Source organism: Neoarius graeffei, chromosome 14 (genome assembly GCF_027579695.1).
Source record: "Neoarius graeffei isolate fNeoGra1 chromosome 14, fNeoGra1.pri, whole genome shotgun sequence".
Lineage (NCBI taxonomy): Eukaryota > Metazoa > Chordata > Actinopteri > Siluriformes > Ariidae > Neoarius > Neoarius graeffei.
The window spans coordinates 10,197,306-10,220,543 of record NC_083582.1 but is presented as its reverse complement, the minus strand read 5'-3'; the positions used below and the strand labels follow the sequence as shown (position 1 = coordinate 10,220,543).

The window sequence follows — 23,238 nt, the reverse complement described above, 5'->3', positions numbered from 1 at the left end:
CCGTACGTCATCCTGTTTATTTCACAGCTACTTACTAAACTAATCCATTATTTGACTCAAAGTATTGATTTAAAATGATTTTACTGATTAAAAATTAATGAATCCTGCAGAAATAAGGGCAATTATGGGACTTTTTAGGTAGTCTGATCCTTAACCACTGCTCAGGTTTACCTTTTCAGATGGCACTGTTTTAACGACATGGTACATATCGCTGTACCAGGCAGCTGGTGTAAGACGGGAGTAAAGGAAGCATCAATCATCAGGAAATCAACCATAAATGTGTACATACAAAGAATAACATAAGCTTCGAGCTTAAAAATACAGCAACTTCACTCTGAATTACAGTGTTTTGCAAAAGTATTTACCCCCCTTGGTGTTTGTCCTGTTTTGTCGCATTACAAGCTGGAATTAAAATGGATTTTTGAAGAGTTAGCACCATTTGATTTACAAAACATGCCTGCAACTTTAAAGGGGCACATTGTTGTTTTATTGTGATACAAACAATAATTAAAATTTAAAAAAAAAAATCTGGAGGGTACATAGGTATTCACCCCCTTTTGTATGAAATCCCTAAATAAGAGCTGCTCCAACCAATTCACTTCATAACTCACATAATTAGTTGATTAAGATACACCTGTGTGCAATCAAAGTGTCACATGATCTGTCACATGATGTCTGTATAAATAAATCAACCTGTTCTGGAAGGACCCTGACTCTGCAACACTACTAAGCAAGCAACATGAAAACCAAGGAGCCTCCAAACAGGTCAGAGACAAAGTTGTGGAGAAGTATAGATCAGGGTTGGGTTATAAAAAATATCCCAAACTTTGAATATCCCACGGAGCAAAATTAAATCCATTATAGCAAAATGGAAAGAATATGGCACAACTACAAACCTGACGAGAGAAGGCCGCCCACCAAAACTCACAGACCGGGCAAGGAGGGCATTAATCAGAGATGCAATAAAGACACCAAAGATAACACTGAAGGAGCTGCAAAGATCCACAACAGAGATGGGAGTATCTGTCCATAGGACCACTTTAAGCTATACACTCCACAGAGTGGGGCTTTATGGAAGAGTGGCCAGAAAAAAGCCACTGCTTAAAGAAAACACATTTGGAGTTTGCCCAACAGCATGTGGCAGACTCCCCAAACACATGGAAGAAGATCCTCTGGTCAAATGAGACTCAAATTGATCTTTTTGGCCATCATGGGAAATGCCATATGTGGCAAAAACCCAACACCCTGAGAACACCATTCCTACAGTGAAGCATGGTGGTGGCAGCATCATGCTGTGGGGATATGTTTCATCTGCAGGGACAGGAAAGCTGGTCAGGACTGAAGGAAAGATGGATGGCACTAAATACAGGGCAATTCTGGAGGAAAACCTGATTGAGTCGGCCAGAGGTTTGAGACTGGGATGAAGGTTAATGTTTCAGCAGGACAATGACCTGAAACATACTCCTAATGCTCCACTGGAGTGGTTGAAAAGGGAAACATTTAAATGTCTTGGAATGGCCTAGTCAAAGCCCAGACCTCAATCCTTTTGAGAATCTGTGGCATAACTTGACGATTGCTGTCCACTAATGCAATCCATCTAACTTGAAAGAGCTGGAGCAGTTTTACCTTGAGGACTGGGCAAAAATCCCAGTGGTGAGATGTGCTAAGTTAATAGAGACATATTCCAAGAGACTTGCAGCTGTAATTGCAGTAAAAGGTGGCTTGGCAAAGTATTGACTTTGGGGGGGTGAATACCTAATTGTTTGTGTCACAATAAAACAACAATGTGCTCCTTTAAAGTGGTAGGCGTGTTGTGTCAATCAAACGGTGCTAACCTTCCAAAAATCCATTTTAATTCCAGCTTGTAATGCGACAAAACAGGACAAACACCAAGGGGGATGAATACTTTTGCAAGACACTGTACTAGGAAATGGAGAGGCAAGGCAAGTTTATTTATATAGCACATTTCATACACAGTGGCAGTTCAATGTGCTTTACAGAAGTAAAAGCAGAACAGTAAGTAGAGAGATGAATAGCACAGAACCTTTTTTGTGATGTTTAGCGATGTCACAGTGACTTGTAGACGATGGAGGATTTGTCCATGCAGAAAAAATTCCAAGCTCTTTTATATTTTGCTCCTGCCTTCTTTAATTCAGAACACCAGACATTAAAAGAGATGTTTTATGTTTCTGAAAAACATTTGGATGTCAGTTTATGGTCGTTATCTTGTTCAGTGACTCATTCACACTGCCAAGTCTTAACCTCCTGGCAATGGCGATTAGGTTTTTACAGCAGGGATCAGGTGCTTTTCTTTGTCTGCGTATCATGGCGTTCATGGCCTAAAGGCTCGACTTTGGTGTCATTTTACCACAGTAATGAAATTCAATGTTCACATCCCTCCATGTCACATCATGGAGCCCCCTGCATGCTTTTATTTATTGACTTTCATTTCTATACTCGACAATCTCAGCTACATTTCAACATGGCATTTCACATGACACATTACAGGAGCTCTCTCTCTCTCTCAGGACGTTTCAGGACCTGGCGAGACAGGTTGACTTGGATTACGGCACCGTGCGGGACTCGGCGGTGTATGACTATTTCAGAGCCAAGGGCACGAACCCACTGGAGCAGGACAGCACTTACGCTGAGCTGTGGAGGACCATCAGCAAAAATAACGGCCAGGAATACTCCGTGTCCAGTCCATCCGAGGGCATCCGTAAGGTAAACAATATAAAAAATGACTTTCTGTATCTGACCTGGCGACTTGTCCAGGGTGTACCCCGCCTTTCGCCCGTAGTCAGCTGGGATAGGCTCCAGCTTGCCTGCGACCCTGTAGAAGGATAAAGCGGCTAGAGATAATGAGATGAGATGAGATGATGAGACTTTCTGTATTTGTTTGCATTGATATACAGTGATACAGTACACCATAGCACTGCTGAATTCTGGATTCTGACTTGTTGATTAATTTCCTACAGTATTCATGTGTTTGGTGTAAACTGCTATACCATAAGTGACGACAGGAACTCGTCAAGTGGATTGCAAATTATTGTAATAAAGGAATTACACACTTAAAAAAAAGTTTCACATTTTAATCTGAGAGTAACAAATCAAAACTGTACACAATCTCCACACAACCAGGAACAGCGGGCTTTTCTGACGAATGCTTTGTTTCACAACTTCCTCCCACAAACATTCCCACACCTTATTCTGATGAGCCGTTGAAGCATATTAACAAATGGCATTATTCATTATTATTATGAGCACTATTATTTGTCAGGCTCTGCGTCAGCATTGGTATTTGGAAGAGAATGTGTAAGGGAACATTAATAACATGCTAACCCTAACCCTGTGCACCTTTTTGCTTTTGTCTACTCCTAAGTCTTTGCACAAACCCTCAAAACAGCAGCTGCTTTAGGTTTAAACATTGTTCATTGCTCTCCTTATTCAAGCAAGCGCATGAATGAAAACAAAGGAATTAATGATGACATTGGAACGAGAAAGAAAAGCTATCGGTCCCTTTTACGGTACGTGACTAATTACTGTAGCCCGAGTACTGGAAGCCAACACACAGCTGTCGGATCCGAGACAGCTTAGTGGTGTTTTTTTTAATTCTTACAGGAGATATGATCTGTTTTAACCTCTGACCAGCACCTTATTAATCACCGGAATGGTAATAGCTCAGCCGCGTCTCCATGGCTGCGCTGTTTTACTGTAATTACTGTGACATTATCGTTTAGTGGCTGTCAAAGAATATACTGTGACAATGAAAAATTTGTCCAAAAAACAGTTAGCACTTCCATTACATTGAACGTATGTATATGTATATTATGACTTGAACTGCTGTTGTATTAATAATACGCTAACTAGAGCTGATTAGATGCTAGGGGCATTAGCACTGCACTTCCACGAGTGTCTGTTTTTCCCTTACAGGCAAAGAAAGGCCCTTATGCATTCCTCTGGGACATGGCAGTAGTGGAATATGCAGCCCTGACAGATGATGACTGCACTGTCACCGTCTCGGGCAACAGCATGAGCAGTAAGGGTTACGGCATCGCTCTCCAGCACGGCAGCCCTTACCGAGACCTCTTCTCCCAGAAGTAAATATCCACCTGCCCCCCCCCTTTCTCCTGTCCTCTTTACTATACCTTTAACTCTTTTCTGTCCAGTCAGCTGTGCATGATGGTAATATCGTGACTGTTATATTATCCAGGGAGTGAAAGGAAACTGTTTGCTCGATGTTCAAGTACTTGTGCTACAGAAGGAAAACAAAATGATGATAAATACTGCACGGCCTTGGGTTATTTGAAATATGAAATCAGAAACAAGTACTTTGGTAAACATCAAGTGGCTAAATTGGAAGGAAATGATAGCAACACGTCATTATCACAGAAATTACTGTCACTTTTTGTTAAGTGTAGAGCTTTGATTTGTAGCTTGAAGTAGTTACTTATTATAAATTTTGTGAAAGTAACAGATGCGGGCAGATTAGACAAATCTCCACATAATTGCTTGTAGCCAATTAAAACTGAATGGATAATCATATTTCGTGGGCATTTGGACAGCCAGGAGAGCTGTTTTTGTCTCTCAACTGCCTTCATGCAATTTCATATTGATCTATTAAGAATATTCTAGCATGCATGACTCAACAGCTTGCAACACAGACTGCCAGTGATTACTGTTTGTTGGAAGCTTATATAATTCTCTCAGGTCCTTCCAGGAGTGTGGAGTATTAAAGAGAACTTAACTTTATCACATACCGATTTACCTCTCCGACATCCGGACCTAATTAATACTTCGATATATAATTAGGCTTGACAGCGCGCCGCCACACTGACGAACCTCCTGTACATTTGTATGGGAGAACAGCATCTTTTCGTTTGGCCTTTAAAGACGTTTAAAAATGTTTATATAAAACTAGTATCGATTCAAGAATAAATAACATATTTACGGAATATATTGTTAATTTTGTGCGGCGTTGTGGTGAGCTTTTACTTTAAGCGTTTAACATTGTGTATTGCAATACACCAAATTCACGGACGCCACCACGCCATCTTGGGTTTTTCCATGATATTCGTCACCGGTCCGTGTGTTTTGTTGTTATTTCCAGCTCGTTCACTGTTGGTTCAATCAGCTTGAAACTCATGATTCCCACCTAGTGGTTGAATCTCTCATGTTGACTTGTTTTTCCAATAAAATCGGCTGAACACTTTGCTGTCTAGTGCCTGCGAAAGATCGGATCACCAAGAAAATTTTTGTATCCTTTGTAAAAATAAATAAATAAATAAATGATTTTCCTATTTTTTTTTCACAGAGAAAAAATGAGAAGGGGTATAAATATCAGTCAGACTCTTTGGAAGAGAATTAACAAAAGTTTGAGCCTCTTCAACACAGCGCATTCGAGCACTGCTGTCATTAGTCATGCTCGGTGTCCACAATTTAAAGTGAACATACCCGCTAAATTCTAGCTTTTAACACAAAGGATGGACCAGTTTCAGTGATGTGTTATTTTTAAGCCTTCTAGGTACACAATTGTAATCTACAAGAAGAAGAAGTCTTTATCTGTAGTTCTTACCCTGATACTGAAAATTCTAAATCTCTTAATTTTTGGCTTTTTGGTCGATTAGTTTCTGATTGAGGTTTTTTCTCACGAATGGAAAAGTAAACCGATGGAAAATGGTTGCTGGCTTATGACCGGGGCAACGGACAGAAATGGAAATTTTATAAAATACCGGATTTTCAAATGTTCAGTGTTCATAACTTTGGTTTTTTTAGACATATTTACAAAATTAAACAAGTTCAATTAAATTTAACTTGATACATTACACAACACTATGACAACTACTTTAAAAAAATGGCCTGTCATTGCTAATATAATATTGGATAATTTCTGTCGCTATGAGCAAGAACGGGAGCAAAGACTGATAATGACTGACAAAACTACTGTCTTACTGTGAAAACAGGATGGTAAACTCTCGCCTATGGAATGATTCTTTTTTATTTACACCACAGCAATGTTGAATGTTGAATTCTGATTGGCGAGAAGGTGTTGATTACTTTTCTATAACAGCAGCTCTGATAGCATTGACTCCTTTATTCAGAAAGAATGGTCCATTTAAAAGTAGCTCATAAGGGCCCGGTCCCACAACACCGATAACTATAACTATACCTATAACTACAACTATGACTATACCTCTGCCTGAATTTAGTTCCAGTCTGGAGCAGAAACACCACAACTATAATTCCCACTATAATATCGGTTGCCACTCAGGGAAATAAACGCATGCAACTTAAGAATAGTCGTGGAAGTTTTTTCCAGTAGTAGCACATTATTCCGGGTCATACTGTACAGCTTGGACTTCAAAATAACCCATGTACACACTCCGGTGGTTGATAAAATACAGATAGGTCACGGATTATGGAAAAATAATAAAGGATACAACATACGGAGTGGTTATGAATTTTAATACGAATTCATTATGGATGCTAATAATTTACGGATTGGTCATGGACGTTTCAGTATATTACAGATCGGTTACGGATTTCATACGGATGATGTGTTGCGGATAAAAAATTAAGAAGTCTAAACTAATTAAATGCTTGGACTGCCAAAGTTCATAATTAAAATATCTTACCTGCATTTATATGTTTATTAATTTGCTATTGATATTTCACGTAAAATCACATATCCGTGAATAAAAGATCCGTACTTTGTATTGTATTTTTTATTTTTCGTGAATCCGTATTCCATGATTTCATGATGCAACAAGGATGTACAAAGATGTCTGAGAAAAATAGCATGTGCTCAGACAATGTCACATGTAAACAATTACCTCTTTGGTCAGATGTTTTATTGGATCAGGTTCAGGTCTGGAAAAATCACTCCAGAAGCAATCTCAGCGATACAGATAAACCCAGGCCTGGGCTATAGCTATCATTATCAGTCTGGTGTGACCACCAACCACATAAACTGCAGGGGACTCATTTATTTATAGTTATCCTTATAGTTGTAGTTGTAGTTATTGGTGTTCTGGGACCGGGCCTTAATTGCCTGATTTTAGGATTCCTTATCTTAACATTCCTATTTTTAATTTTTTTTATAAAAGTGTGAAAACATGCACGGCACTCCAGAGGACTCCTAAATTGCTAAGACCACATCGCAAACAATCCTGAACGATCCTGCTGCGTTCATGTTTAATATAATTATTGACAAAAATTTTGATGTTTGCTGATCACATGACCTTCTGATCACAAGTTTGAATTACGTTTTGGATTTGTCTGTCAGCTTTTGTAATAAAAACACTAACCTGCAGTTGCATCCATCTCAGAACTGTTTCATGACAGATTACGTTCCCGCTGTCATGGATGCAGGAGATTCAGATAGTTACTAGAATGTGCTTACAACCCAAGGGAGATTTATGGGAGAGCAGCAGCAGTGTTTGAATGACATGGACACCAAGATTAATCAACTTGCTGAAGCATTTGCACAGGCGTCCTCTTCACACTCAACATCAGTTCCATCCATCCATTATCCATAACCGCTTATCCTGTGCAGGGTCGCAGGCGGGCTGGAGCCTATCCCAGCTGACTATGGGCGAGAGACAGGGTACACCCTGGACAAGTTGCCAGATCATCACAGGGCTGACACATAGAGACAAACAAACATTCACACTCACATTCACACCTACGGTCAATTTAGAGCCACCAATTAGCCTAACCTGTATGTGTTTGGACTGTGGGGGAAACCGGGGCACCCAGAGGAAACCCACGCAGACACAGGGAGAACATGCAAACTCCACAAAGAAAGGCCCCTGTTGGCCACTGGGCTCGGACCCAGAACCTTCTTGCTGTGCGTGACAGTGCTAACCACTACACCACCATGCCACCCCAACATCAGTTCCACCTCCTGATCTACTCATTCCACATCCTGAAGTTTTCAGAAGAAACCTTCCAGTGCAAGGGTGTCCTCCTCCAGTAGGCCCTGTAATTTGCTCGCCACGATGGCATCTCTGACCAGTCTTAGACTGTGTAATTCCTCAACCTTCTCCCTTGAAAGGCTCTCAGATGGCCTACAGCAGTATGGGGAAAAGGTGGACAGTTTCCTTCTTCTTTTGCCCACTGCATAGATTTTTTTCCGTACAGTGTTCAATTACGCCCCTGAGGGCAAAGAGATTAGTGAGCAACTTCTGGATGTGAAACAAGGAAGAAGGCAAGCAGTGGACTGTGCGCTGGAATTCCACAAGCTTGCAACCAGAAGTGGTTGGAATGTATCTGCATTAAAGTTTGCTTTTTTCCAAGGACTTAATGCCGAGGTACTCCCTGAGCTAGCATGCCTGGATGATCAAATTTCCCTTGACTACATCAATGACATGGCTATTCATCTTGATAAACTCCTTAGAAACCACCAAGCATACCATGGAGCCAGCAGTTCAGCAAGCATGCTGGATTTTCCTGAACTAATGTAAATCACACGCTCAATGCTAAGCCCCACCGAGCATGAGACATGGAGAAGGGGCAATTTGTGTTTTTATTGCGGTTACCCAAATCACGAAGTGGCAAGCTGCCCAATGTGGGGAAAAGTCCCTACTTCCTCTAACCTGGCTCAGAGAACACTCACACTGTCCTATGCAGTGATTCCAACTCAATTTCTGTCTATCCAATCATTTCCCCTTAATGCTGAGATCAAGCACTCAGGAAATGTTTTCATTCTCTCAGCCCTGATTGACTCTGGAGCTGCTGATAATTTCATAGACCACAACACTGCTGTTCAGCTCAAGCTCCCACTGCAGTCACTACAGCATCCTTTAAAAATTAGCACCATTGATGGAGTACCCATCCAAAGTGGGTTACCAAAACCCTTCTACTTCAAGTCAGTAGCCTGCATCAGGAATCCATCTAATTTCTGATCGCCATCATCCTCAGATGGCCCTGGATGCATCTACACAATCCTCAAATTTCCCCATAGGATAAAGAGATCACTAAGTGCTCAGAATATTGCCTGCACCACTGTTTTCACCTACCTCATCACATTTTTGCTTCCACCACTGTAGATTGCCCTAGCAGCCCTGTCACAACTGACATTCCAGAATTCCAGACATTTTCCATGATTTCCTAGAAGTTTTCAGACCAGACTGAGCTGCTTACCACCCAACCGATGCTACAATTGTGCAATCGACCTCCTCACAGGCACCACACCACCACACCTTTGCTACTCACTGAACAGTGGGTCATGGAAGAATATGTTCAAGAAGCCCACCAAGGGTATATCTGGTCATCCACATCGCCAGGATCAGCAGGGTTTTTTGTTTGTTTGTTTGGGGTTGGGGTTTGCAGTGAGGAAAAAATGGTGAGGACTTCATCCTTACACTGACTATATGGGGCTAAATGAGATCACAGAGAAGTATCCATATCCTCTGCCACTGGTTCCCTCTGCACTCAAGCAACTCCACTCGGACAAGACATTCACAAAGTTCGGCCAATGCAGTCCCTATCACCATATACCCATTAGAACAGTCATTGAGTGGAAAATTGCCTCTTGTGCCACCACTGGCCACTATGGGTACTCGGTCATGCCTTATGGGCTCTTTTACACCCCCCTGGTATTTTAGTGCTGAATTAATGATGTGCTAAGACAGGGGTGTCAAACCTGATCCATAAAGGGCCTTGTGGCTGCAGGTTTTCATTCCAGCCATGCAGCAGCACACCTGACTTGGCTCATTCAATCAACTGAACTGTCTTCACACAGTCAAATACTTGCAGCCACACCCACCCTTGATTAAAGGGTGGGTGTGTCAGTTGATTGAATAAGCCAAATCAGGGTGCTGCTGCATGGCTGGAATGAAAACCTGCAGCCACATGGCCCTTTATGGATCAGGTTTGACACCCCTGTGCTAAGAGATAGGCTGGGAAAATGTATAATACCTTACATCAACACCATTCTGATATAGTCCCCTTCCCTTGAAAGACATGTTGAAAAAAGCAAGTCTTATCCTGTCTCTTAAGGAATCGGCTCTATGTAAAAGGAGAAAAGCGAGAATTCCATGTCCCCATAATCTCATTCCTGGGGTATATCATTAGCCAGGAAGGTATAGCCATGGATGAAGCTAATGGGGCTGCAATGATTGAGTGGCCCATACTCCAAACTGTCAAATATCTGCAACATTTATATATCATATATATACTTCCGTTTCCGGTTGAGAGTATGCTGTGTGCGTTTTGGCTGTCACTTCTCACCAGAGCTCTTTCTTTCTTTTTGTTTGTATAGTTTGATGTTTGTTCTTTGTTTGAATGTTTTGTTTGCCGGTTGTGGTATCCAGACCCAGTTTTGGGCATCGGTTTCCTCAGGCCTTTGTCTGCCATGGGTGACGTGTTCTGCTTCCAATGGACTGCAGTGAGCTCATTGTTCTCTTTAATATCGGAGTTGCCCAGCGCTCTGTGTGGCGGTGCTTCTGTGCTCATTTTCTGGATCCATGGCATGGTGTTCCAAGCGCTGTTGCCCGGTGGTGTCGTGGCAGCTGTGCAAGCAGTGTAGGATTTATCCTCGTGCACCTTTTGGTGGGACTGTGGGCAGCTATGCTGCTGGAGTTACATCCTGATCTCTTTTGGTGGACTTTTTTTTTAATTGTAAAGCAACCTTGGGTGTGAGCAAGGCACTATATAAGTTAAACTTTATTATTATTATTATTATTATTATTATTGCTATTACATTTCCTTGGATTTGACAATTTCTATTGACGCCTCCTCCAAGTTCCAAACTGCCTTTACCACTGCCCCCATCCTAAAACATCCAGCTCCAACCCACGTCTTTCATCATGGATGGTTCTGAATCAGGTATAGGAGCCTTGTTATCTCAGCACTTCATCCAGTGGCCTTTTTCTCAAGAAAACTCTCTCCCTGTAGAACAAAATTATGACATCAGGAACTGAGAGTTACGAGCTGTTAGGTTCACCCTGTGCATCCTTTCACAGTTTTCACAGACTATAAGAACCTAGAGTTACTTAAGACAGCAAAGTATCTGAATCCACATCGAGTCTGGTGGGCACTGTTTTTCACCCAGTTTTATTTTACACTATCCTATCGACCCAGTTCAAAAAATACCAAGGCTGACTCTTTGTCATGCAGCTATCCTGCTGATAACCCAGCCCAAGATCCCAACCCCATCCTGCCCTTTCCTGCTTCATCAGAGCCATAACCTGGGAACTGGATCAGGAGACAGCAAGCTTGCTGACACATCATCTCCCTGTTGTGTGTCCAACAAACTAACTCATAGATAAACTAATAACTTGGGCACACATAGTTCCCACCAATGGCCACCCTGGAACACATCGAACCTATAACCTGCTGAAGGCCAAGTACTGGTGGCCCACCATGGTAACTGAAGTGAATAATGCACATTAAAACATGTAGTACCATGTTATAATCTACATGACTGGAAATTTAAAACAGGTGTAATATACTGATTAAAACTGAATGTATTATAATATAAATCCTGTTTATAGTCAAAAGTTTGGACACACCTTCTAATTCACCTTCTAATTTGTATTAGTTTCTTCATTGTAGAACGATAGAGACATCAAAACTATGAAATAACTTATGTGGAACTGTGCAAAAAATGTAAATGAAGCAAAATGTTTTAAATTTTGGATTCTTCAAAGTAGCCAACTTTTGCTTTGATGATGCTTTGCACATTCTTGGTGTTCTCTCAACCAGCTTCATGAGGTAGTTCCCTGGAATTGTTCTCCAACAGTCTTGAAGGAGTTTCCATTTATGTTGAGCACTTTGTAGGTGCTTTTCTTTCACTCTGTGGTCCAATTCTTCCAAAACCATCTCAGTTGGGTTTTGGTTGGGTGATTGTTTCGCCCAGGTCATCTGATGCAGCACTACTTCACTGTCCTTCTTAGTTAAATAGCCCTTACATAGCCTAGAGGTGTGTTTTGGGTCATTGTCCTGTTGGAAAAACAAATGGTGGTTTCACTAAGTGTGAACAGATGGGATGGCATGTTGCTGCAGAATGCTATGGTAGAGATGCTGGTTAAGTGTTCCTTCAATTTTCAGTAAATCACCAACAGTCAGCGGCAGCTGTCCATCACTAGTGATGATGACTGCTTCATTAGGATGTGCAGAAACACAGATGGACTGTGAGGCCCACACCAGAGCGACAGAGTCATCCGCAGCGGCCGCACAAATGGCCCGGCTGAGCCGCCATGGAATGTCTGGCCTCCTGAGCTCTTGTATACTATTCTCCTCTCCTAACGAAGCACCTTACACAGTAAGGTAAGACAAACAATGTCGTGCCCCTATCGTGTTATCTTTCTGGCCCTCCAGACCTGATGCCAAGTGATGCACAAAAGTGCCACAGACGTGATGGGTATGGAAGTTACCCGCAGTGACAACTGACTTGCCGAGTGATGCCATCCGTTGGCCATTTGAGTGGCTTTTCTGTGTGCCATCTGATGGTGTGCCATTGACCCTGTTGGGCTCATCTCCCACATTGCACCAAAAAGCACCTTGCTGCCAGCGCCTTATTGCTGATATACTTATTTAACACTGTAGTGAGAATCGCGTGTGGGTGGAGCACAGAGGACGGCAGGACAGAGATCAGGTTTGTCTATCGGCTTTATTGCCACACTTTTCAGGGTTACAATAATGTTTCAAAATAGCGAGAGAGACACACACACACACAGCGTCTCGTCCGGGGCTGAACTCCTCTGCTCTCGCTCTCCCTCCTTAAATAGGGCGGTTTACTGGGGAGAACACACAAAACACAGGTTAATGACACTCAGGTGAAGCGATTCTGCCACTTACCTTCCCCAACTCCGCCCTCCTGTCAAAGACCGGTGCTTGACCACGCCCCCGCTGCCACATACCCCCACCGCCCGACTCAGGCCGGGCGCCCGCCCGACTCAGGCCGGGCGCCCGTCCGGCCCGCAGCCGAATCCCCCCCCCCTTGACGGGAGAGGAAGTCCGCCACGACCATCTGCGCCCCCGGCCTGTGGACCACCTTGAAGTTGAAAGGTTGGAGCGCCAGATACCAACGGGTGATCCGCGCGTTGGCATCCTTCATGCGGTGGAGCCACTGGAGGGGCGCGTGGTCCGAACAGAGGGTGAAAGAGCGCCCCAGCAGGTAGTAACGGAGGGCGAGGACCGCCCACTTGATGGCCAGGCACTCCTTCTCGATAGTGCTGTAGCGCCCCTCACGCACTGACAGCTTCCGGCTGATGTACAACACTGGGCGGTCCTCTCCCCCCACCTGCTGGGACAAAACGGCCCCCAGCCCTCTGTCCGACGCATCCGTCTGCAACAAAAAGGGGAGAGAGAAGTCAGGGGAGTGCAAAAGTGGCCCCCCACACAGTGCAGCCTTTACCTCAGAGAAAGCCCGCTGGCACTGCTCCGTCCACTGGACCGGATCTGGCGCCCCCTTTTTAGTGAGGTCAGTCAGCGGGCTGGTGACGTCCGAATAATTAGGTATAAACCTACGATAATAGCCAGCCAGCCCCAGGAACTGTCTCACCCCCTTTTTGGTCTTGGGTCTCGGGCAGGCCGCAATCGCTGCTGTCTTATTAATTTGGGGACGCACCTGCCCGTTACCCAAGTGGAAGCCCAGATACCGTACTTCCACCTGCCCAATCGCACACTTCTTCGGGTTGGCAGTGAGCCCCGCCCGCCTCAGCGACCTAAGGACGGCCCTCAGGTGTTGCAGGTGCCGCTGCCAGTCATTACTATAAATGATGATGTCGTCTAAGTAAGCGGCCGCATAGGTGGCATGGGGCCGGAGGATCCGGTTCATCAGCCGCTGAAACGTAGCGGGCGCCCCAAACAGCCCAAACGGAAGTGTGACGAACTGGTGTAAGCCGAACGGTGTGGAAAAGGCCGTTTTTTCCCGGGATAATGGAGTCAAGGGGATCTGCCAATATCCCTTCGTCAAATCCAGTGTCGAGTAAAAGCGAGCCGTGCCTAGTCGATCGAGCAGCTCATCAATACGAGGCATTGGGTACGCGTCGAATTTAGACACCGCATTGACTTTTCTATAGTCCACACAGAACCGGACCGAGCCGTCGGCCTTGGGAACCAAGACCACCGGGCTGCTCCAGTCACTGTGGGACTCCTCGACGATGCCCATTTCGAGCATGGCCTGAAGTTCTTCCCGAACCACCTTTTTTTTGTGTTCGGGTAATCTATAAGGACGGCTACGCACTACCACCCCCGGGGGCGTCTCTATGTGGTGTTCTATGAGGTTGGTGCGTCTGGGCCGGGGCGAGAACACATCCGAAAACTCGGCCTGCAACTGGGCGACCTCCGTGAGTTGGGTCGGGGAGAGGTGGTCTCCACAGGGGACCGGAGAGGTGCGAGATGCCAATGACCCTTTTTGGATCTCCGGCCCCAGCTCCGCCTTCTCTGGAACTACCGACACCAATGCCACGGGGACCTCCTCATTCCAGAGCTTCAGCAGATTGAGGTGGTAGATCTGTAGCGCCCCCTCCCTGTCCGTTCGCCTAACCTCATAGTCGACGTCCCCGACTCGCCGTGTGACCTCGAAGGGCCCTTGCCACTTGGCGATTAATTTGGAGCTCGACGTGGGCAACAGGACGAGTACCTTATCTCCCGGAGTGAACTCTCTAAGGCGCGTGCCCTTGTTGTACAGGCGGGTTTGCCGTTCCTGGGCCTGCCGCAAATTCTCCTGAGTTAAGTGGGTGAGCGTGTGGAGTTTTGCGCGCAGATCCATAACGTATTGAATTTCACTTTTGCTCTGCGAAGGTCCCTCCTCCCAATTTTCCCGCAGTACATCTAAGATGCCGCGCGGCTTACGCCCATACAGTAATTCAAATGGGGAGAACCCCGTGGAGGCTTGGGGGACCTCTCGCACTGCAAACAACAAGGGTTCGAGCCACTTATCCCAGTTACGTGCGTCCTCACTTACGAATTTTTTGATAATATTCTTGAGGGTGCGGTTGAACCGTTCGACTAAACCGTCCGTTTGTGGGTGATACACGCTGGTGCGGATCGGCTTAATACCCAGTAGCCCATACAGTTCGGCCAGTGTTCGTGACATAAACGAGGTGCCTTGATCAGTCAGAATCTCTTTCGGGATTCCGACCCGGGAGATGACGTGGAAGAGGGCCTCTGCAATACTACGTGCGGAGATATTGCGAAGAGGCACCGCTTCCGGGTATCGCGTTGCATAGTCCACCAGAACCAATATAAAGCGGTACCCTCGTGTTGACCGATCTAATGGCCCGACGAGATCCATCCCAATTCGTTCAAACGGGGTCTCGATTAATGGTAGGGGGCGCAAGGGCGCTTTTGGAATGGCCGCTGGATTTACTAACTGGCATTCGCGGCACGCCGTACACCACTTACGGACGTCGCCGCGAATCCCCGGCCAATAGAATCGGGCCATTATCCGGGCGAGTGTTTTATCCTGCCCAAGGTGTCCCGCCATGGGATTAAAGTGAGCCGCCTGGAAACCAATTCCCGGCGGCTCTTTGGAATTAACAACTGGGTGACACGCTCCTTCGTCTGAGTGTCCTGCGTCACTCGGTATAACCTATCCTTTAAAATGGAAAAATAGGGGAAGGTCGGGGTGGCATTCGGCTGGAGCGTTTGACCATCGATTACTCTCACTTGGTCAAACGCGTGTCGCAGAGTTTCATCTCGCGATTGTTCCAGTGGGAAATCCGCGAGGGATTCCCCAATAGAAAGAGGAGGAGCCGGCGGCTCCTCACTCTGTCGCGGAGATGACGTAGACGGCTCTGCGACCGCAGCTCCAGCCAAAACGACACCGGGACCCCCCCCCGGCTAACCGGCAGGACCCACTCTTTACTAGGTGTGCCATCAACCCCCGGAATCCCGGCCAATCAGTCCCCAAGATTAAAGAGTGGGTAAAGCGAGGATTAACCGCCGCCTTCACTATAGATTTGTCCCCTCTGAAATGTATGTGGACCGACACCAACGGGTAGCAGTGAACATCCCCGTGCACACACAACACCTTCACCCCTTGTGCTCCCCCCAATGCCTCGTCTAGCACCAGGCTTTGGCGGATCGAGGTCTGGTTGCAACCCGAATCCACCAACGCCTGATAGGTCGCCCCTTGTACACTTACCGGTATGCGATATGCTCCGGCCTGATCGAGGGCAGCCTCTGGCGCGTCGGGGATCCGCACCACCGCCCCCACCTCCATCGCGGCACACTGTTGCTGCAGGTGGCCCGGTTCCCCGCAGCGCCAGCAAACCGGCCCGGGCCTCCCCTCTGCAGCTGTGGATTGAGGGTCACTCACCTGAGGGGGGGGAGAGACAGACACAGAAGGGAGAAACGGGAGGGCACCACGGGTGCGGCGGGCCGGCTGGGGTGGGGCCGGCCCCCGCCTCCGTGGTGGGGGAATGGGGCGAGGATGGGACACGGGAGGAGGGGGAAGAGAGAGAGAGAGAGAGAGAGAGAGAAGAGGAGAGAGAAGATGACATCCGTTGTCCTGCCGCCGGGACAGCCGCCAGATGATCCTCCGCCAGTCCTACGGCCTGATCCAGCGACGCCGGGCGGTGGCACTGGACCCACTCCGCGGTTCCGGCGGGTAGGCGGGCGATGAACTGCTCCAGCGCCACCTGGTCGATGATCCCCTCGGCGTCGCGATCTTCGGCCCTCAGCCACCGCCAGCAGGCGTCCCGGAGCTGCTGGCCGAACGCGAACGGGCTGCCGACTTCCTCCATTCGCAGCGCGCGGAAGCGCTGGCGCTGCTGCTCCGGCGTGCGCCCCACGCGCTGGAGGACAGCCCGGCGAAGGTCGGCGTAGGCCAGCCGGTGGTCGGCGGGGAGCTGTAGTGCGGCTAACTGCGCCTCTCCCGTCAGGAGGGGGAGGAGGCGCACCGCGCGCTGTTCCATCGGCCACCCCGAGGCTTCGGCGACCTGTTCGAACAACGCGATGAACGCCTCGGGGTCGTCCTGCGGGCCCATCTTAGTCAAGGTGATGGGAGATGGGCCCGCGGCCGGGGCGCTGGTGGACCCCGCCGACGCGAGGAGGCGCCGGAACGCCTCACGGTCTTCCTGTTGAGCCAGCACCAGGGCTTCGAAGCGGCGCTCCTGCTCCTTCCGGAGTGTGACGAGCGCCTGGTGCTGGCTCTGCTGAGCCGTGGCGAGGGCGTGGACCAAGTCCGCGAACGGGGAGGATTCCATGGGGCTGCAGGACAGGTGCTCCACGATCCCGGGTTTCAGCACCACTGTAGCGAGAATCGCGTGTGGGTGGAGCACAGAGGACGGCAGGACAGAGATCAGGTTTGTCTATCGGCTTTATTGCCACACTTTTCAGGGTTACAATAATGTTTCAAAATAGCGAGAGAGACACCCACACACACAGCGTCTCGTCCGGGGCTGAACTCCTCTGCTCTCGCTCTCCCTCCTTAAATAGGGCGGTTTACTGGGGAGAACACACAAAACACAGGTTAATGACACTCAGGTGAAGCGATTCTGCCACTTACCTTCCCCAACTCCGCCCTCCTGTCACAGACCGGTGCTTGACCACGCCCCCGCTGCCACAAACACATAGGTGGAACCCAGGCAGGTGCTACCACTCCGGGTCAGAGTGGACCTGGGAGCAATGGTGATTAAGGGGTAACTCCACTTCCCCCAATACTCAAGTCCTCCCAGACTTGAGACTGACCACCGGTTGCAGTTTAAATTCATACCCAGGACTAAAAGAATAGAATGGAATAGAATCACCAACAGTAGTGTTACCAGGAAAGCATCTCCACACTGTCACATCTCCTCCTCCTACTTCATGGTGGGAGCCACATATAGACACCATTTACTGTCCTTTTCTGCATCTCTCAAAGATATGGTGGTTAGAACCAAAAATCTCAAATTTGGACTCATCAGACCAAAGTACAGATTTCCACTGGTCTGATATCCATTCCTTGTGATATCCATTTCTTAACCCAACAATTCTCTTCTTTAGCTTGTCCTCCCTCAGTAGCGGTTTTCTTTGCAGCAGTTCAACTGTGAAGTTCTGATTCAGGCAGTCTCCTCTGAACAGGTGATGTTGAGAATTTGAGATGTGTCCGCTACTTGAACTCTGTGAAGCTTTCATGTTGGCTCTAATCTGAGGTGATGTTAATTGGTGATTTCTGAGGTTGGTAACTCTAATGAACTTATTCTCAGCAGCAGAGGTAAGGGGATTTTTTTTGTTGTTGTTGTTTGTTTTTGTGCAATTGCACTTGAAGATACATTCAAAGTTCATGCAATTTTCTGGATTGACAGATCTTCATGTCTTAAATTAATGATGGACATCATTTCTCTTTACTTAGTTGTTTAGTTCTTAACATAATATGGATTACTGCAGTTGTGGAATCAGACTATTTACTGTATTATTCACTATTTATTGTTTGATCTCAAACACATTAAGAAGGCAAGAAACTTGTCCATTAATTAGCTTTTGACGAGGCACACCTGTTAATTGAAAAGCATTCCAGGTGACTACCACGTGAAGCTGGTTAAGATAATGCCAGTAGTGTGCAAAACATCAAAGTAAACACTGAATACTTTGAAGAATCTAAAAATATCAAACGTATTTTGTTTTTAAACCTTTTTTGTTTACCACATACAGTAATTCCAGAGATGCTCCAGATGTTATTTCATACTTTTGATGTCTTCAGTATTATTCTACAATGTAGAAAATGGTCACGATACAGAAACACCTACAAATGAGTCGGGGTGTCCTTCTACAGTATATATACTGCACTGTGAGGTTTATGAGGGGACACACACACACACACACACACACATTATATATATATATATATATATATATATATATATATATATATATATATATATATATAAAGTGATTCCATGCTTATGGGTACTGAAATGGGGACATGAACTTATTCACCTAAAACCATTTCTTTTTTTACCATCAGGTCACAAAACATGTAATCTTTAATGAATGATATGTTAAAATATAACTTTAATTTTCTGAGATGTAATAAAAACATATTTATATGCCAAAGTCAAGCCTATGAGTTCCAAAATGATGTCTGTTACATTACTTCTGTTACGATTGTCCATCTCGCATCTGTTACAAATTAATTACAATCTAGCTCTATACCATGTTAATCTTATTGAAAGAATGTGTATGTTTATTCTACTACACATGTTTATTAATTATATTTGCTAAAACATCACCTTCCTATGTTTCAACAAGTAATTCTACATTGTTAAAATTGAGAATATATATGTCCACAACACTTCTGTTACGTTCTGACTTTGGCATATAAATATGTTTTTATTACATCTCAGAAAATTAAAGTTATCTTTTAACATATCATTCATTAAAGATTACATGTTTTGTGACCTGATGGTAAAAAAAAGAAATGGTTTTAGGTGAATTTATAAAAATAAGTTCATGTCACCATTTCAGTACCCATAAGCGTGGAATCACTCATATATATATATATATATATATATATATATATATATATACACACGGTGTCTTGCAAAAGTATTCGTAGTCCTTCCTGTTTGTCCGGTTTTGTTGCATTACAAGCTGGAATTAAAATGGATTTTTGGAGGGTTAGCACCATTTAATTTACACAATATGCCTACCACTTTTAAGGTGAAAATTGTTGTTTTATTGTGAAACAAACAATAATTAAGATGAAAAAACAGAAATCTGGAGTGTGCACCCCCTAAAGTCAATACTTTGTAGAAGTACCTTTTACTGCAATTACAGCTACAAGTCTCTTGGGGTATGTCTCTATTAGCTTAGCACATCTAGCCACTGGGATTTTTGCCCAGTCCTCAAGCCAAAACTGCTCCAACTCCTTCAAGTTAGATGGGTTGCGTTGGTGGACAGAAATCTTCAAGTTATGCCACAGATTCTCAAATGGATTGAGGTCTGGGCTTTGACTAGGCCATTCCAAGACATTTAAATGTTTCCCTTTAAACCACTCCAGTGGAGCTTTAGCAGTATATTTAGGGTCATTGTCCTGCTGGAATGTAAAATGTAAACCTTTGTGCCAGTCTCAAACATCTGGCTGACTCAAAAAAAAAAAATCCTCCAGAATTGCCCTGTATTTAATGCCATCCATCTTTCCTTCAGTCCTGACCAGCTTTCCTGTCCCTGCAGATGAAAAATATCCCCACAGCATGATGCTTCCACCACCATGCTTCACTGTAGGAATGGTGTTCTCAGGGTGTTGGGTTTGCACCACATATGGCATTTCTCATGATGGCCAGAAAGATCAATTTTAGTCTCATCTGACCAGAGGATCTTCTTCCATGTGTTTGGGGAGTCTGCCACATGCTGTTGGTTAAACTCCAAATGTGTTTTCTTTAAGCAATGGCTTTTTCTGGCCACTCTTCCATAAAGCCCCACTCTGTGGAGTGTCCGGCTTAAAGTGGGCTTATGGACAGATACTCCCATCTCCACTGTGAATCTTTGCAGCTCCTTCAGTGTTATCTTTGGTGTCTTTATTGCATCTCTGATTAATGCCCTCCTTGCCTGGTCTGTGAGTTTTGGTGGATGACCTTCTCTTGTCAGGTTTGTAGTGGTATAATGGATTTAATGATGCTCTGTGGGATATTCAAAGTTTGGGATATTTTTTATAACCCAACCCTGATCTATACTTCTCCACAACTTTGTCTCTGACCTGTTTGGAGGCTCCTTGGTTTTCATGTTGCTTGCTTAGTAGTGTTGCAGAGTCAGGGTCCTTCCAGAACAGATTGATTTATATAGACATCATGTGACAGATCATGTGACACTTTGATTGCACACAGGTGGATCTTAATCAACTAATTATGTGAGTTATGAAGGGAATTGGTTGGAGCAGCTCTTATTTAGGGGTTTCATACAAAAGGGGGTGAATACGTATGTACACTGCAGGTTTCTGTTTTTTTCATCTTAATTATTGTTTGTGTCACAATAAAACAACAATGTGCCCCTTTAAAGTGGTAGGCATGTTGTGTAAATCAAATGGTGCCAACCCTCCAACAATCCCTTTTAATTCCAGCTTGTAGTGCGACAAAACAGGACAAACACCAAGGGGGATGAATACTTTTGCAAGGGACTGTACTGTATATGTGTATATATTTCATTGTTGACATTCACTCATGACACACTTCCTCTTAGTTTAAATATTTTTTTTTTTTATAAAATATACTATTGTTTCAGGGGAATCCAAACCCTGAGTGAATCCACCTACAGACTAACACCCTGAGGGACGACTGGGAGCAGCTCGATGGCAAATAGGCCCATGAACCACTGTGTCATCTTCTACAGAGAGAGGGATTCATCTTACTTTCCCCTTTTCTGTTCCATCATGCTCCATTCCTGCCTTGCTCCCATTTATCTGCAGCTCTCTCAAATGGTTCACTGTATTCCTTTTTCCAGTCTGGAAATTGCTTGGCTTTTTCACACAGTAGCAGCTGATGAAGATAATGTACAGTCTCATGCTCTGGGTTGTGTTGTTTTTGTTTTGTTTTTTTAAACCTCAAATTAAACATCTCCATTTATTTGATTTTAATTTCCTTTTGTGTGCAATTACACATTTTAAATTCCTTTACACTTGAATAAGATTTACCAAGTTATTTACATGAATCTCTTTGAAGGTAGAACTGATAGAGATGTGCACATTGGTCATGTTGGTAATGTTCACAGCTCAAATACTCGACAAAACAACAACAAAAAAATCTATTAATTCCAGGGAGCTGATCATGACTTTATAAAAGCTGGTGTGTTTACGGCCTCAACGAAATGTAATGTCAGGAAGTCTTTGGCTGTTGAGTGTGTCGTCTCTTTGTTCTCTTTATTTCTGCTCTGTGTGCATTTAATTGTGAAGTGATGGAGCGTTGAAAGAAAATTAAAAGTTAAATGCTCAGTGAAGTGTTATAATCTACAGTGGCGCTTGAAAGTTTATGAACCCTTTAGAATAGTCTGTATTTCTGCATAAATATGACCTAAAACATCATCAAATTTGCACACAAGTCCTAAAAGTAGATAAAGAGAACTCAGTTAAACAAATGAGACAAAAATATTATACTTGATCATTTATTTATTCAGGAAAATGATCCAATATTACATATCTGTGAGTGGCAAAAGTATGTGAACCTGTGCTTTCAGTATCTGGTGTGACCCCCTTGTGCAGCAATAACTGCAACTAAACCTTTCAGGGTCACTCAAGGTCAAAGGTCATGGTGCCAAATGAAAGCCCATATATGACTTCCTATATGTTGATCATGATAAACATCTCTCTATCTCTAACCGTTTGAGTTATGATGGAATCTATGCAAATTTTAACAATGACCTTGACTCCCACCCTGACATTTGACCTCCAACTGTTAAGAAAACTAAAAGAGATACCTCATCATGCAGCATATCAATTGAAGCAGAATTGAAAGATGAACATTGTGGAACTGGTTTGAAGTAAATATGATGAATATGGGCGGCACGGTGGTGTAGTGGTTAGCGCTGTCGCCTCACAGCAAGAAGGTCCTGGGTTCGAGCCCCGGGGCCGGCGAGGGCCTTTCTGTGTGGTGTTTGCATGTTCTCCCCGTGTCCGCGTGGGTTTCCTCCGGGTGCTCCGGTTTCCCCCACAGTCCAAAGACATGCAGGTTAGGTTAACTGGTGACTCTAAATTGACCGTAGGTGTGAATGTGAGTGTGAATGGTTGTCTGTGTCTATGTGTCAGCCCTGTGATGACCTGGCGACTTGTCCAGGGTGTACCCCGCCTTTCGCCCGTAGTCAGCTGGGATAGGCTCCAGCTTGCCTGCGACCCTGTAGAAGGATAAAGCGGCTAGAGATAATGAGATGAGATGAGACCTTGACTCCCACCCTGACATTTGACCTCCAACTGCTAAGAAAACTAAAAGAGATACCTCATCATGCAGCATATCAATTGAAGCAGAATTGAAAGATGAACATTGTGGAATTGGTTTGAAGTAAATATGATGAATATGGGCGGCACGGTGGTGTAGTGGTTAGCGCTGTCGCCTCACAGCAAGAAGGTCCGGGTTCGAGCCCCGTGGCCGGCGAGGGCCTTTCTGTGTGGAGTTTGCATGTTCTCCCCGTGTCCGCGTGGGTTTCCTCCGGGTGCTCCGGTTTCCCCCACAGTCCAAAGACATGCAGGTTAGGTTAACTGGTGACTCTAAATTGAGCGTAGGTGTGAATGTGAGTGTGAATGGTTGTCTGTGTCTATGTGTCAGCCCTGTGATGACCTGGCAACTTGTCCAGGGTGTACCCCGCCTTTCGCCCGTAGTC

At 45.0% G+C, this 23,238-nt stretch overlaps 1 protein-coding gene across 1 annotated transcript in view; it reads left to right on the top strand.

Moving 5' to 3' along the window:
* Positions 1-23,238, top strand: part of grid1b (glutamate receptor, ionotropic, delta 1b) — a 746,554-nt gene that overhangs the window by 710,374 nt on the left and 12,942 nt on the right. Inside the window, exons 13-14 of the mRNA XM_060938730.1 lie at positions 2,529-2,724; positions 3,934-4,100. Of these exons, the coding sequence (XP_060794713.1) occupies positions 2,529-2,724; positions 3,934-4,100 (363 nt within the window). The remainder of the gene's footprint in view (positions 1-2,528; positions 2,725-3,933; positions 4,101-23,238) is intronic.